This window comes from Magnolia sinica, chromosome 16 (genome assembly GCF_029962835.1).
Source record: "Magnolia sinica isolate HGM2019 chromosome 16, MsV1, whole genome shotgun sequence".
Classification (NCBI taxonomy): Eukaryota; Viridiplantae; Streptophyta; class Magnoliopsida; order Magnoliales; family Magnoliaceae; genus Magnolia; species Magnolia sinica.
In genome coordinates, this window is record NC_080588.1 from 73,081,269 (window position 1) to 73,095,098 (window position 13,830).

A 13,830-nucleotide genomic window follows, 5' to 3' on the forward strand; every position below is an offset into this window, starting at 1 on the left:
TCCTACTGTTGAACCCTCCTTGGGTTGACAATGATGTTTAAATGTCATCCATGCCGTATATAACATCATCATTCCCACTGGATGAACTGAGAAAACAAATAGTAACATGATTCAAAACTTCTGTGGCCCACAAATATTTTAATTGTGATGTTCGATTCTCATGCTTTTAGCCGACTTAAATATTGGATCTGGCTAAAATTTTCTCCCATCCCTTAAAATGAGCTCACAAAACGGATGGTGTTGGATTTTTCATTAACAGTATGGCAGGCCCTGCCTAAGTTTCCAGTGGAGGAACTTCCTCCAAAAAGAAATCCGTGTCCGGACACGGTTAGCGTCACTCTGCTTGGAAGCGGATTGGCTGGTGTGCCACTATATAGCGGATGTATTGACGTCAGCAAGTTCTGAGTCACATCATAAGGCACGTGTTATATCCAAATAGTACATCTATTTTGTGAGCCAGTATTAAGTTTTGAGCCGAAAAATAAGGAATATTTAAAGATCAAGGGGACCACACTGCAAAAAGTATCGGGGGATTGAACATCAACCATTGAAACCTTTTTGGGGTCACGGAAGTTTCCGTTTTAGATCAACATGACATTTGTTTTTTGTCTTCATCCACTTATTTGTGTCCTTATGAACAGATTAAATGGAAGATAAACATTATAGTGGTCCTACAAATTTTGTACCTGTGAAAATCATTATCCCTTTGCTATTTTTGGTTTGGTTCATTTGAGCTTTGGATATGAATTTTTTTTTAAAAAAAAGCTAATGCTCCAAAATGATCTTGAAAAATGAATGAACGGTGTGGATATATAAATACATAATTGTGGAGCCAGATCACCTTGAGCTCGAGGAGCGTCCGCGCTCTTCTTCGCACGACATGTATCAACGTGGACGCGGATTTCCTGCAAAAGCCTTTCACAGCAAGTTCCTGCACAAGGATGCTGTGTGGGGCCCACCACCATGTTTTTGGGAAATGTACTCCATTCATCTATTTAGTGAGCTCATTTTAGGAAAAGCGACCAAAATCGAGGTGGATCCAAAACTAAAGTGGGTCCCACGAGAGGGAAAATTGAGGAAAGAAATACCTATCATTGAAAATTTCTTGGTCTCCACTTTGCTGTTTATATGTCATCCAAACCATTTATAAGGTTATTAACATAGAGATGAAGTAAAAATATAAAAAAATTTAGCCTGAAACATTTTTTTATGTTCATAAAAATGTTTCAACAGTTTTAACTGAATACCTACTGTTTGCTCTCATGTGGCCTGTTTGAGTCTTGGATCCACCTTATTTTTTGTAACTTGTCCTAAAATTATCTTGCAAAATGGATGAACGGAGTATATTTCTCAAAAACAATGGTGGTGACCCCACCCAGCATTCTTGCGCAGGAACTTCCTGCGAAAGGCTTTTGGCAGGAAATCGGCGTCCTATCTACTATCTCCTGTGGAAGCGGATTGCGTCCTACCCCTGCCCGGACTGATTCAGGGATGTGTGAGGCTCACTGTGATGTTTATGTTTTATCCACGCCCTTAATCATTTTTATCATATCATTTTAACATATGAGCTAAAAAATTAAGTAGGTTCATGGCTCCAGTGGACCACACCAAAGAAAGCTACAGTGATAGTGACACTAACCGTGGAAACCTTTCTAAGAGCCATCGTAATGATTTTTTTACCATAATACCTATTCATAAGGTTATGTAGAAGTGGATGAAGCGAAAAAACAAATATCAGCTTGATCCGAAACTTCTCTAGTTCCTAGGAAGTTTTTAATGGTGGACGTTCAATCCCAAATTTGTGGTCCACTTAAGACTTTTTCCTGCTTATATTTTTGGCTCATAACTTAAAATGATATAGTAAAAACGATTAACAACGTGAATAAAACATAAACATCATGGTGGACCCCACACAGCCCCGCCTGGACGGACGCAATCCACGTCCCTCTCCTATCTACGCTAGCTTATAAGGGCGCGGATTTCCTGCTAAAGGCTTTTGCATAAGTTATGTTTGTGAGAAATCTTACCTGCTCAACTTTTTTGTGAGTTCTTTTTATGCCATGTTACAAAAAATGAACAGTATCCAAAACTTAAGTGAGCTGAAAATGTATTAATTAAACATCTATAGTTTAAATACTTGTGGGGTTAAAGATGTTTTGATGCATAGTAATATTTTTGCTTTAACGGTATGGATGGCATCTAAACATCACCGTTGAACCAGAAAGGTTTCAACGGTTGGAAATTTTCCTGACCACGTTTTCCTTAGTACGGCTCACTTAAGCTTTGCATACGGTTCATTTTTTACAGCATGTCTTAAAATAAACTCACAAAAAGGATGGAGGGGGAGGATTTCTCACAAACATCACAGTGGGCCCCACCTAAGTTCCCAGCGCAGGAACTTCCTGCAAAAGGCTTTGGCGGGAAATCCGCGTCCGCTCTATAGCTGCTCTGTGGTACACACTCACCAGCCAATCCGCTTCCCCTCTACATAAGGCAAATAAAAACCCCTCTTCAAGAAAAATCAAAGAATCAGTAACCCTAGCTGCAGCACCACCCGACCGGAAATGTTGATGTCGAGGCTGAAATCTCTCCACCCCTTGAGATCCCTGCCCCACCTTCTCACCTCAAAATCCCACAACCAACCGTCCTTTCACCGGTCCTTCTCCCTGTCCCACCTGTCCCACAACATCCACTACTACTCCCTGTCCCACCTGTCCCAGAACTTCCACTGCAATATACCTCCCTTCCTCAAAGAGATACCTCCACCCGCCAACTGGGGCATCGTGATGGTCCCGGAAAATCAGGCCTACGTTGTCGAACGGTTGGGAGGGTTCCAGAAGATCCTCTATTCCGGCATCCACTTCCTGATACCAGTGGTCGATAGGATCGCCTACGTCCATTCCTTGAAGGAAGAGGTGTTCCTAATTCTAGATACGTATGGAATTACGAAGGACGATGCCCGCGTTTTAATCGACAGTGTTATTCATGTTAAGGTAAAATTTTTCTCGTAATTCCATCGGTTGTGCATGTCTCGATTACTTTCTTGATTTTGGCCAGATTTGCAGATAGTCGATCCGCTCCTAGCATCATATCAGTTCTGCAATCAGATCCTTGTAGTTGCGAATCGGTCATTTGGGATAATGCTCCGAAATCTCAGGAAAATGAATCTCAACGAGATTCTCGAAGAGATGGATACTCTGAATGAGAATATCATGGTATGTTTTCTTATTGCAGTTCGACAATTGGACGTGCTTTTTTTTAATCTGTAATCTGGTTTTCATGAGATGTCTATTTGTGGTTCACTTGATTGAATCTTAGGGCCTGTTTGGATTATGGGAAAGGAAAAGGAAAGAAAATAAAAGAAATTTGTTAAGATTATCCAGTAAGGGATTCCCGTGGATTGCATGAGCACTATTGAAACATGAATTCAGTTTTTGGGGTCTTGTTTGAATAACAACTGGCATTCTCATATGCCTCTCGCAATGGCCATTTTTTAATTTTTTAATTTTTTAAAATATCCTGTACATGATAATTTGACTATGATGTTTGGGTAACGACTGCTTTGTGGAATCAACTATTACTTCGCTATCCGAACATAGTGAAATGCCCTTAATTGGAAAAGTTCCAAGTTTTCCTTACCCATCCAAACAGGCCCCAATGCAGTGTGTTTGGATGCACTATTGAATTGAATATCTAATTGTTATTCAACTAGAAAGGGAATGACGGAATTGTACTTCCTTGGCATTCATAGCAGAGATCTGGAGGCCTGCTTCATCATCATTACTAATACAAAAAATTGCCAACTATTATCAATTCCTCTACATTAAATTAAATGTTTGCAATTCAATTCCTCTATATTAAATTGAATGTTCGCAATTCAATTCAATCATGCATCCAAAGGCAGCCTAAATGTAAGAAAAGAACCAATGTTTTGAGCATATAGGCAAAATATGAGTTTTCTTTTACATTTTTTGTTTCGATTATTTTTGTCCAAGATTCTCATTCGTGTGTTTCTTAGACCAAATTTTGATAAATTGGGCAAGAGCATGTTTCTCCTCAATAAATGTGAGGACCACTAGGGGAGATGCAAGAGAGTTCCGAATTACTGTAGGGTTGCACAAAGGGTTAGCATTGAGCCTGTACATTTTCTCGTTGGTTATGGATAGGAGGCAACGAGGCATTTGCAAGACGAGATCTCATGGCGTGTGTTGTCTGCAAATGACACAATTTTGAATCTTTGATTGACAAGACATGTGAGGGTGTAAACACAAATAAAGATTTATGGAGGAGTGCTTTAGAATCTAAAGGATTTAAAATTAGTCAGACTAACCTTTCAAAAAGAAAAAAAGTTAAAATAGTCCAACTAAAATGGAGTATATGAAGTGCACTTTTTGTTACAATAGGAGAGTAAATGAGGAATTAGTTAAGATTGTTGAAGAGGTTTCCCAAAAGATCCATTTTGATATCTTGGGTTGATAATTCATGAGGATGGAGAGATTGATAGGATGTTGCCCTCAAAATTCAAGTTGAGTGGAAGAAATGGAGATAGCCTTTGGCCTTTGGAGTTTTCTGTGATTGTTTTGTACCAATTAAACTTAAGGGAAATTTTATAGGATAGCTAAAAGGCCAGGTTTGTCTTATGGGACAAAATCTTGAGCTATCAAGGAACAATGTGTTCATAGGACGAGTATAGTTGAAATGAGGATGTTGAGATGGATGAGTGCATAAATGAAGAATAATAGAATTGGATATGTATGCATTTAAGGGAACTTAGGAGTAACACCAATATGTAATAAAGATGAGGGAAAGTAGATTTAGAGGTTTGGTCATGTGCAATTGGAGACCAAGAATTGTGCCTATAAGGATTGAGTTGGTGCAAGTTAAAGGCTCCAAAAGGGCAAGGGGAAGGCCCTAAAGGACGCGGGTGGAGGTCGTAAGAAAAGATTTAATGACCTATGGTCTAATTAAAGTTATGGCCCTTGGTAGAGTGGAATGCTGGTAAAGGATTCATGTAATTGGCCCGAAATAGTTGGTATAAGGCTTAGATGATGATGGTATTTGCTGAGGATGTGGGTTGTACGACTGTATAGCCCATCTAATAGCTGTGGATGTGGGCCATCTGATTGTACGATCTACCTAGCGTCTTTCTCTTTTATATTTAGTGTTTATATTGGATTAGGGCTTGTTTGGAATATGAATATTTCAGTGAGGGTATTTTTTTTTGTACTTTTTGGTTTTAAGGGGAAGAGTGGGGTTGTCCAATCCTAACTCCTTTCCCCATCTTATCCCAACTTTCTCTTCTCTATTTAATCTATGATGTTACATGGCATCAGAGTGTCCTTGTTACTGGTTTAATCGATCTTTCTCCCTTCTATCCTACAATTCTTTTTCTTTCGTTCATTTTTTTGGTCTTTTCTCATCCCTCTTATGCTGAAAATCTTTTTAAGAAACCTAGTGTTTCTTTTCTTTTTGTTGTGTCGGGCCCTAGTAATAGTCCATACACGAGTAGGGGATGGAGTTTTTGTGGTCATCACCTCTTGTGTGTAGGACATGTTTCGTCGGATGCCTTATTCGTGATCATCAACCTTTGTGATTGGTTGGAATGCGTGGACATGTGGGCTCTTCAAGTGTGGTGTCTATATCATGTGAAGCATACAAGTTGGATATTCGTCTATTGTGAAAGGTCAGCTCATGTTTGTATAAACTTGTATTTATTCTAATCCCTTATTTCAATGGAGATCAATAGTGATTCAAGAATTAGATTCATAAACCTATCTGATTTTTAAGGGTCTGAATAACCATTATTAAATTAAATGGATCCCCTTTTGTGGTCATCACCTCTTGTGTGTGGGATGTGCGGGCTGATTGCCTTTGTCGATTGCCTTATTTGTAATCATCAACCTTTGTGATTGGTTGGAATATGCGGACATGTGGGCTCTTCAATTGTGGTGTCTATATCATTTGAAGCATACAAGTTGGATATTCATCTATGGGGAAAGGTCAGCTCGTGTTCGTATAAACTTGTAGTATTTATTCTAATCCCTTATGTCAATGCAGATCAATAGTGATTTAAGAATCGGATTCATAAATCTATCTGATTTTTAGGGGTTTGAATAACCTTATTAAATTAAATGAAACAAACTATCTTCAATGGTCCATATCCATCTAGGTAATTTTAACTGCCAAGGGCAAATTAAAATATTGGATCATTGAGAAGCTTGATGAGACTGCTAGTACACATTATTAATGGGTCAATCTCCTCATGAAGTTTTACTTCTAAATACTCGCTATTTTCTTTACTTGCCAAAGTTATTGGATGTGTATGCTTCGTTCACTAATAGAAGGCGGGCCATGATAAGTTAGATCTTAGAGCTATTAAATGTATTTTTCTTTGAAATTTCGAGATTAGAGGTTATTGTTGTTACAATCCTTCACTTTGAAAACAATGCGTGTAGATGTTACATTTTTCGAGTCTACTTTGTACTTTTAAAAAAGACGGTAAAACTCTTGATGTGGAAATTGTTCCTGTGTCTCTTATCATTGAAGAAGACATTATCCGAGCTCCTTCCGCTGCCGACTCTTCCATTCCCACTGTGGCTCAATTGAAAGTTTAAGAACGATGAAAACAGGAAGATAGTGTGGCCAATTATGATGTGCAATCCACCATTTTTTCTTTTGAGCTTAGTGATCCAATAAGTTTTCCAGAGAGGTTAGATGTTCCTATTGCCTTGAGAAAAGGTTTGCGTGCATGTATTGATCATCCTATCTCTAAATGTGTCTCTTTCCAATGCTTATATCTTACTTTCCGTAGATTTGCCCTATCTTTGTCCTCTCACTCTATTTCCAAGTTGTACCAGGATACATTTTTACATAAAGAATGGAAGTAGACTATGAAAGAGGAAATGACCGTTCTTTATTAGAATAACACTTGGGAGCTAACTAGTTTGCCTGTCTTTATTCGTGTTATTGGTTGTAGATGGGTGTACACTATTAAGTTTTATCTTGATGGTACAGTTGAACATTCAAAGGCTTGTTTGGTTGCAAAGGGATATACTTGGAACCTTGGTGTTGATTATATTGAGACATTCTCTCCTATTGCCAAGTTGAACTCCATTTTTGTTACCCTCTCTGTGGTCGTTAATTATGGCCGAATCACAAACTTGTTGGTAATCAAGGAGATGTAATTGAAGGCTCAGGAAAGTATACAGCATTGGTTGGGAAATTTATCTATTTAACTATCACTCGGCTAGACATCTTATGTTGTGGGTGTTCTGGGCCAATTTATGAGCTCTTTGAGGGTACCTCACATGGATGCAATTGTTCAGATTATGCGGTATCTTAAAATAATGGCAAGATAGGGAATTTTGTATAGATGGAACAATCATATTTAGTCATAGGATACTCTGATGCAAACTGGGTAGGTTCTTTAATAGATAGGTGGTTTACTCCTGGGTATTGCACATTTGTGGGAATAAATCTAAGTCATGTGTTGTGGCTCAATTAAGCGTTGAAGCAGAATATAAAGCAATGACTCATGCTATTTGTGAGTTAATGTAGATTAAGAAATCGTTACATGAAATGGGGTTTGTGGTGAATCTACCTATGCAGTTGTTTTGTGAAAATCAGGTAGCATCCCATATTGCAAACAATCCGGTCTATTATAAAAGTTCATTCATATTGAAGTCGAATGTCACTTGATACCTGAGAATATCTTTAGTGGTGAAATCTCTACACCATATGTCTGGTCTTAGGATCAACTTGCTGATGCTTTTACTAAGGCCCTTCTTCACAGTTAGTCTACGCGCATATACTCCAAGCTTGGCATAAACAACTCTTTAAAAAAACCACCATCCATGTTCCGGTTTGATTAACACATGAGGATGTGGGCCATACAGTTGTACGACCCACCTAATGCATGTGGATGTGGGCTATCCCATTGTATGACCCCACTTATCTTTTTTTCTTTTATATTGGATTAGTATATTGGTTTGGGACTCGTTGGAATATGAATAGTATTAGTGAGGGTATTTTTATACTTTTTTGTTTTTATTATTACTATAAAGGGAAGAGTGGGGACGTCTAGCCCTAAATCTTTTTTCTCTCTTCTCCCAACTTTCTCCTCTCTCTTTTCTTCTTATATCTTTAATTTATTATTCTACACCATGTACACTAAATATGATTGTCTCCATATATTTTTTTTTTCACAAACATGGAACATATAATTATAAAACTTCTCATTTCTATAGCATGCTATTGAAGTTTTGAAGTAAATGACAATTGGATTATTTTAGTTTGTTTATGCATCCATTCTCGTACTACTCAATATCTTACATGTTTCCTTTTTACCATGATAAAAAGAACTTCTCACATTTACTTTTTGTGAAATCTCATCGGTGTTGCAGAAGTCAACTAATGAAGTTGGTACTCCTTTGGGTGTGAAGTGTCTACGATATGCGATAAGTGAGCAATTTAATTTTGATGTGTACATTTTCTTGTTGCAATTTTCCATATTATGCCTCACTAGCTCTCCATCTCTTTAGGGGACATATCTCCTCTTCCGAAAGTTGGCGCAATTATAGAGATGCAAGCAAAAGCAGAAAGAAGAAAACTTGCTCAAGTTCTAGAGTCCGAAGGTGTTTTATCTATTATGTCAATAATTTTATTGGGGTTACCAATTCCTAAGGTTTTCAATATGAAGGGCTGATGTGCTAAAAAATAAAATATGGCGGTTAGAGTTGATTATATTTTATGGCGTCAGTTATTTCCTACATGAAATAGTAAGATTAGGATCTTTTTAATTATTCTTCCATGAAATAGTAAGATTGTGATCTTTTTAAAGATTGCTGTTAGAAAAAGATGATTAGATTATCCTTCAATAATCTTTGCTTTGCATGATCATTAAATATGATGGAGATATTATATTTAAACGAGAGAGACAGTTGGTCATTAATATTGCTGATGGGATAAAAATTTCAGCGATCTTAGAATCAGAAGTTACGGTTGTTAGAGCTAAAGGTATTTTATGTTATTTTTGTCTTTGCAGCATTTATTCATCTTGTTAAATGCTCTAAGCTTGCACCAGTCCTGTAGACTTCCCTTGTTGCTTTGAAAGTCTAATTCTTGGATATGTTAAGAGTACTCCTTGTCATGGACCTACTTTCATATACAAATTTGGGGTGATTGCTGCAGATTAGGCTGATTACGATGGAACATGTGCATCATCTCATTATTGTTTCATGCCATCACATCATGTTATTGCCTTCACATTAGCGTTTCTCTTGAAATATGGTGCAATGCTTACTACACCAAGTGGGTGATTTGGCTAGCTAGCTGTTTGAGCCTTATCTTTTATGATCCAGCTTCAGTTCCTATGGGGCCTCTCAAAACTACATGCTGCCATTCTCATACTTCATATGACTAAAAATTTGATAAACGTACACTTTGTCAGAGAAAATACACCCATTTCATGTAGACAATAGAGAAAAGAAATATACATTACTCATTACTCTAGGATATGGTTTCACACATCAAAGGAGGAACTTTATATAACAAGAGAATCAGAGTGGGCATGTAGTTATATGTCTTGGTTGAAAGAAATTGCAAGGACCAAGACATTTAAGAATAAAGGAGACATATAGAGCTGCACTAATTGTCATGGGATTAAACTTATGAGCATACTATACAATTTTGGGAGAGAGTGAATGAACAAAGACTAAGGCATAAGATGAATGTATTAGAAAATTAGTTTGGTTTCATGCATGGTAGGCAAGATATTGCATAACGGTAATGGTGATTGTAACGGCCATTGCCATTACCATTACGATATGGTCCGTTACGGTTACGGGGCTGTCACAGGCCGTTGCGGGCCATTTTTTTTTTCCTGTAATGAGTGTTACAACCCCATAACGCCTAACGGTTACCACTATCAACATTATGTATCGGCCCTTACGGCCATTACATAACCGTTTTGGAATACCTTAATGGGAGATCTAACACTGAAGGTATTTCCTAATTAAGACAATTGATGAAGAAATATAATGAGAGGAGGAAGGATCTCCACATGATCTTTATTAACTTATAGAAAGCAATATGATAGGGTCCCTAGAGAGTTAATGTAGTGGGTGTTGGGAAAGAAAGGAATCTCCAGAGGATATATTGATATGATTAAGGATTTGTATGAGGGAGTGGTAGCAAATGTGAGGACTATTAGTGGAGAGACAAGTGTACTTAGTGAGTTCCCAATTACTGAAGGCTTGTACTACAAGTCAACATTTAGCCCATACCTTTTTGCATTGGTTATGGACGAGATGATGAGGCATTTACAGGAAGAGATCCATGGTGCATGTTAATTGCAGATGCCATAGTTCTCATTGACAAGATGAGGAAGTAGGCACAAAGCTAGATTTATGGAGGGGTGCTTTAGAATGTAAATGGAGTGGGCCGCACGATGAATGGCCCGAATCAGTGAATGGGTCCGATTTTGCAGAAGGTATGTCTCACAATCAGTTTAAGGAAGATGACAGACGAAAATGACATTTTTTAACTGAGTGGCTAATCCATAGATCAGGGCTGTTTGGACGGTCCTGATAAGGCCTAAAAGTGATGTGGGGTCCATTTCACGGCGCAAGGAGGGTTGTTGATTAAAACAGCCACTCAACAAGTGAAAAACCCACCGCCGCTGCAATTTCTCGTTTTCATCTCGTTTGCTAGAATATTTTCGTTGAGCCCTAATCTCGACGCTCTGGATTAACTTGGGAGAAGCTTCTAGGCGCCAACAAACACATGAGATGCATCGTTACTATAAGTGGAAAGGATTTTTTCGCTTTCCGACGGGTAGGGGAGCATTTTTGTAAACAGTAGGGCTGACGGGGCTTTGGTTGCATGTGTGGATTCCGTTTGACTGTTTCCAACGGTCGGATCGGCCAGAGGGGCGGTGTGCGTGGCTCTATCTCCATCGCCAGTGCCTTTCCTTTGCAATACAAAATCTGGTGCTGACCGAGCTGGCGTAGGGAACTTTCAATCCCAGGTAACACCAAGGCCAGGTTCAGTGGGACCCTATCTATCAGGTGAACAGTTTGGATCTCACCTTTGTATTCGGATGGTGGTCATTTGCACCGTCACACGGATGGTCAGTTTTGAGCTAGCGACGGGCGGGAGAAAGAATTGGAATTTGAATTTGTTTTGGTTCTTATCGGGTCAAACCCGATTTGACCATTTACATGGTCTCGTGTACAGCGAGTGTACACAATATGTGTACCCGCATATTTCAAAAGTGGCATCCCCGTGATGATCAACATGATCTGGACCGTCCAATTTTTCTTGGCAGGCCTTTTAAACCCTCTGGACTGAAGGTCCATCTATCTTTACTCTTACAAAGGTCCTACTTGCGGATTTACTCTTCGTGAGTATTGATCACTTCAATTTGGGACCGTTAATGCTATTTTTTTGGCGTGTAAATTAGCAATCCCAAGATGTGTTTAAGGGAAGATAGCATCTTTCTTGGGACTGGGATATCGCTACCGAATTTTGGTTAGCTCATAGTGTAGGAAGGTGGGGTGGTTGGTCCCATTTCAAGTTGAAATTCATGATGAAAATATTTGAGGGTCGTTACAACTGGTGTAAAGAGCTATTAGAAAAAGAAAAAAAGAAAAAGAAAGAAGTTGTACAAAGAGCTAGAACTAGATGGTGGAAAATGACTCTAGTGCTTTGATCTACAAGAAATTGCCTGAATAAGGGATCCAATTACTAGGGAAGAAGGATTAGGCACCTTCCCTTACCCGGTTACTCGAGTCTCCACTTCACACCAAGATGTCTAGGGGGTGGAGAGAACTACGATGCCTGGAAAGTTCTGTTAATTATGACGTTGGTGGTTGCAATACAGGAAGGAAGGGGAGAGGATTTTGCATCGGTTTATTTATTTATTTAAATAATCTCAGGAAAACTTTGGGTTGTTTCAAAGAAGTGTTTGGCCTCAAGATCAATATTCACAAAAGTGAGATGCTGGGCATTGGTCTCTCTCTTGATGAGACTTCTTGCAAATATATTTGGTTGCAAAGTGGGCTCGTTTCCATCAACCTACTTGGGCCTTCCATTATGTGTGGGCACTCCTCTGAAGCATTTGTGGAATCGGGTGGTCAATAAATTCGAATGGAGACTATCCATGTGGAAGAGGAGACATTTAACTATGGCTGCTTGTGTTACCCTTATCAAGGCTACTCTTTCAAACCTTCCTGTCTACTATATGTCGTTATGCAAGTTTCCAAAATCTGTTTTGCCGAGATTGGACAAACTCAGGAGGGATTTTCTATGGCAAGGTGTAGACAACAGTCACAAGTTCCATCTTCTCAAATGGTAAGAAGGTTGCAAGCCAATTCATGAGGGGAGGTGTGGGCATAAGGGATTTGGAGTCCATGAACAAGGCTCTTCTTGGAAAGTGGCTATGGAGGTTCGTAATAGATGAAGGATCTTGGTGGCGAAAAGTCTTACAAGCCAAGTATGGTGTTGAAGCTGAGGGCTGGGAGACAAAAAATATCATTGCTGTATCATGCTTCGGGTTTTTGGAAAGTTGTTTCATCGCTAGGACATTTAATCAAACCCAACATTTCCTTTTCTCTTGGGCGTGACAGCTGTATTCGCTTCTGGGTGGACTGTTGGTGCGGCGATGCCCCTTTGTCAGTGAAGTTTCCCTCTTTGGCAAGCTTGTACCTTGATAAGAATATAATGGTGGCTAGTTGCTTCTCTGCCAAGGTTGGGGGAGAGGTTTGGTGTCCTCCATGTCGAAGGGCTCTAAATGATGATGAGGCGGATGATTTCGTGAGGCTTATGATGCGCCTACACAACATCTCCCCTTCCCTTTCTTCCCCAAATAGCCTGGTATGGAGTGCCTCCCCATCTGGGAAGTTTTCAGTTAAATCCCTCTACCAATCAACTCTTTCTGCTTCGATTACCAGTGGGGGTGATATCTTTTATGCCTTTTGGTCTAATGGGACTCCCCCAAAGGTGGCTACCTTTGCTTGGTTAGTGGGCCGCAAGTGCATTCTCACGATTGACAATCTTCAGAAATGGGTCATGATCCTTCCGAACATATGGTCTTATGTGCACGTGGAACATAGAGTCCACAGACCATCTTTTTATTAATTGTGAATTCGCCCACAAAATCTGCTCTCATTTGTTCAAGGTCCTTGGCTTGGGTGATGCTGGCTTCAGTTCTTCATCTGTTTAGGATGTGGCATATTGCACAACTCTCTAATCCTTTTTGGATCCTCTGGCGAATGTCGCTTTTAGCCGTCCTTTGGAAGAGTTGGGGGGAGCATAATGCTACATATTTTCACAGCAAAGAATGTCCGTGGGAAGTTCTTTGGAAAATCAAGAGGGATATTTTCGAATGCTCATCTTCATCTGCTGAAGTGGGTTTTTCTTCAGTTTTATCTTTTCTTCGCTACTCTTTTATTTCTCAACTTGTTTTCAACTGTTTTCTAATAAATCATTTATTACTTGTTAAAAAAAAGAAAAGAAAAGATAGAAGAATCAAAGCAGCCTCATGCAAGTTACAGTAAACTGGAAACAAAACAATGTAAAAACGCCTGGATCTTCATAGTTTTCTTGATCCTGTTGTGTTACCACTTGATCTCTTGTTTTCAGATTTCAATTCAGCAAAGCAGAATCTCTGACCAAGATAATCTGGAGATAGAGCCTTAGTCCTTTCCCCTACTGTCCTACTTCTTTCTTCTTCTCCATCTCTTCTTTCTTCTCAACGACTTTTCTATCTTTTGAAGAGGAAGATGATGAACACCAATGTTGGTTTGTTGTGCATGATGCAAGATGCAGAGT

General features: G+C 39.1%; 1 protein-coding gene across 1 annotated transcript in view; it reads left to right on the forward strand.

Annotated features, from left to right (window-relative positions):
- Nucleotides 1-2,448: 2,448 nt before the first annotated feature.
- The window catches only part of LOC131229424 (uncharacterized), a 63,401-nt gene continuing 52,019 nt past the window's right edge, over nucleotides 2,449-13,830 (forward strand). The window contains exons 1-4 of the mRNA XM_058225385.1: nucleotides 2,449-2,993; nucleotides 3,066-3,215; nucleotides 8,403-8,460; nucleotides 8,541-8,633. Coding sequence (XP_058081368.1) covers nucleotides 2,565-2,993; nucleotides 3,066-3,215; nucleotides 8,403-8,460; nucleotides 8,541-8,633 — 730 coding nt within the window. The 5' untranslated portion in view covers nucleotides 2,449-2,564. The remainder of the gene's footprint in view (nucleotides 2,994-3,065; nucleotides 3,216-8,402; nucleotides 8,461-8,540; nucleotides 8,634-13,830) is intronic.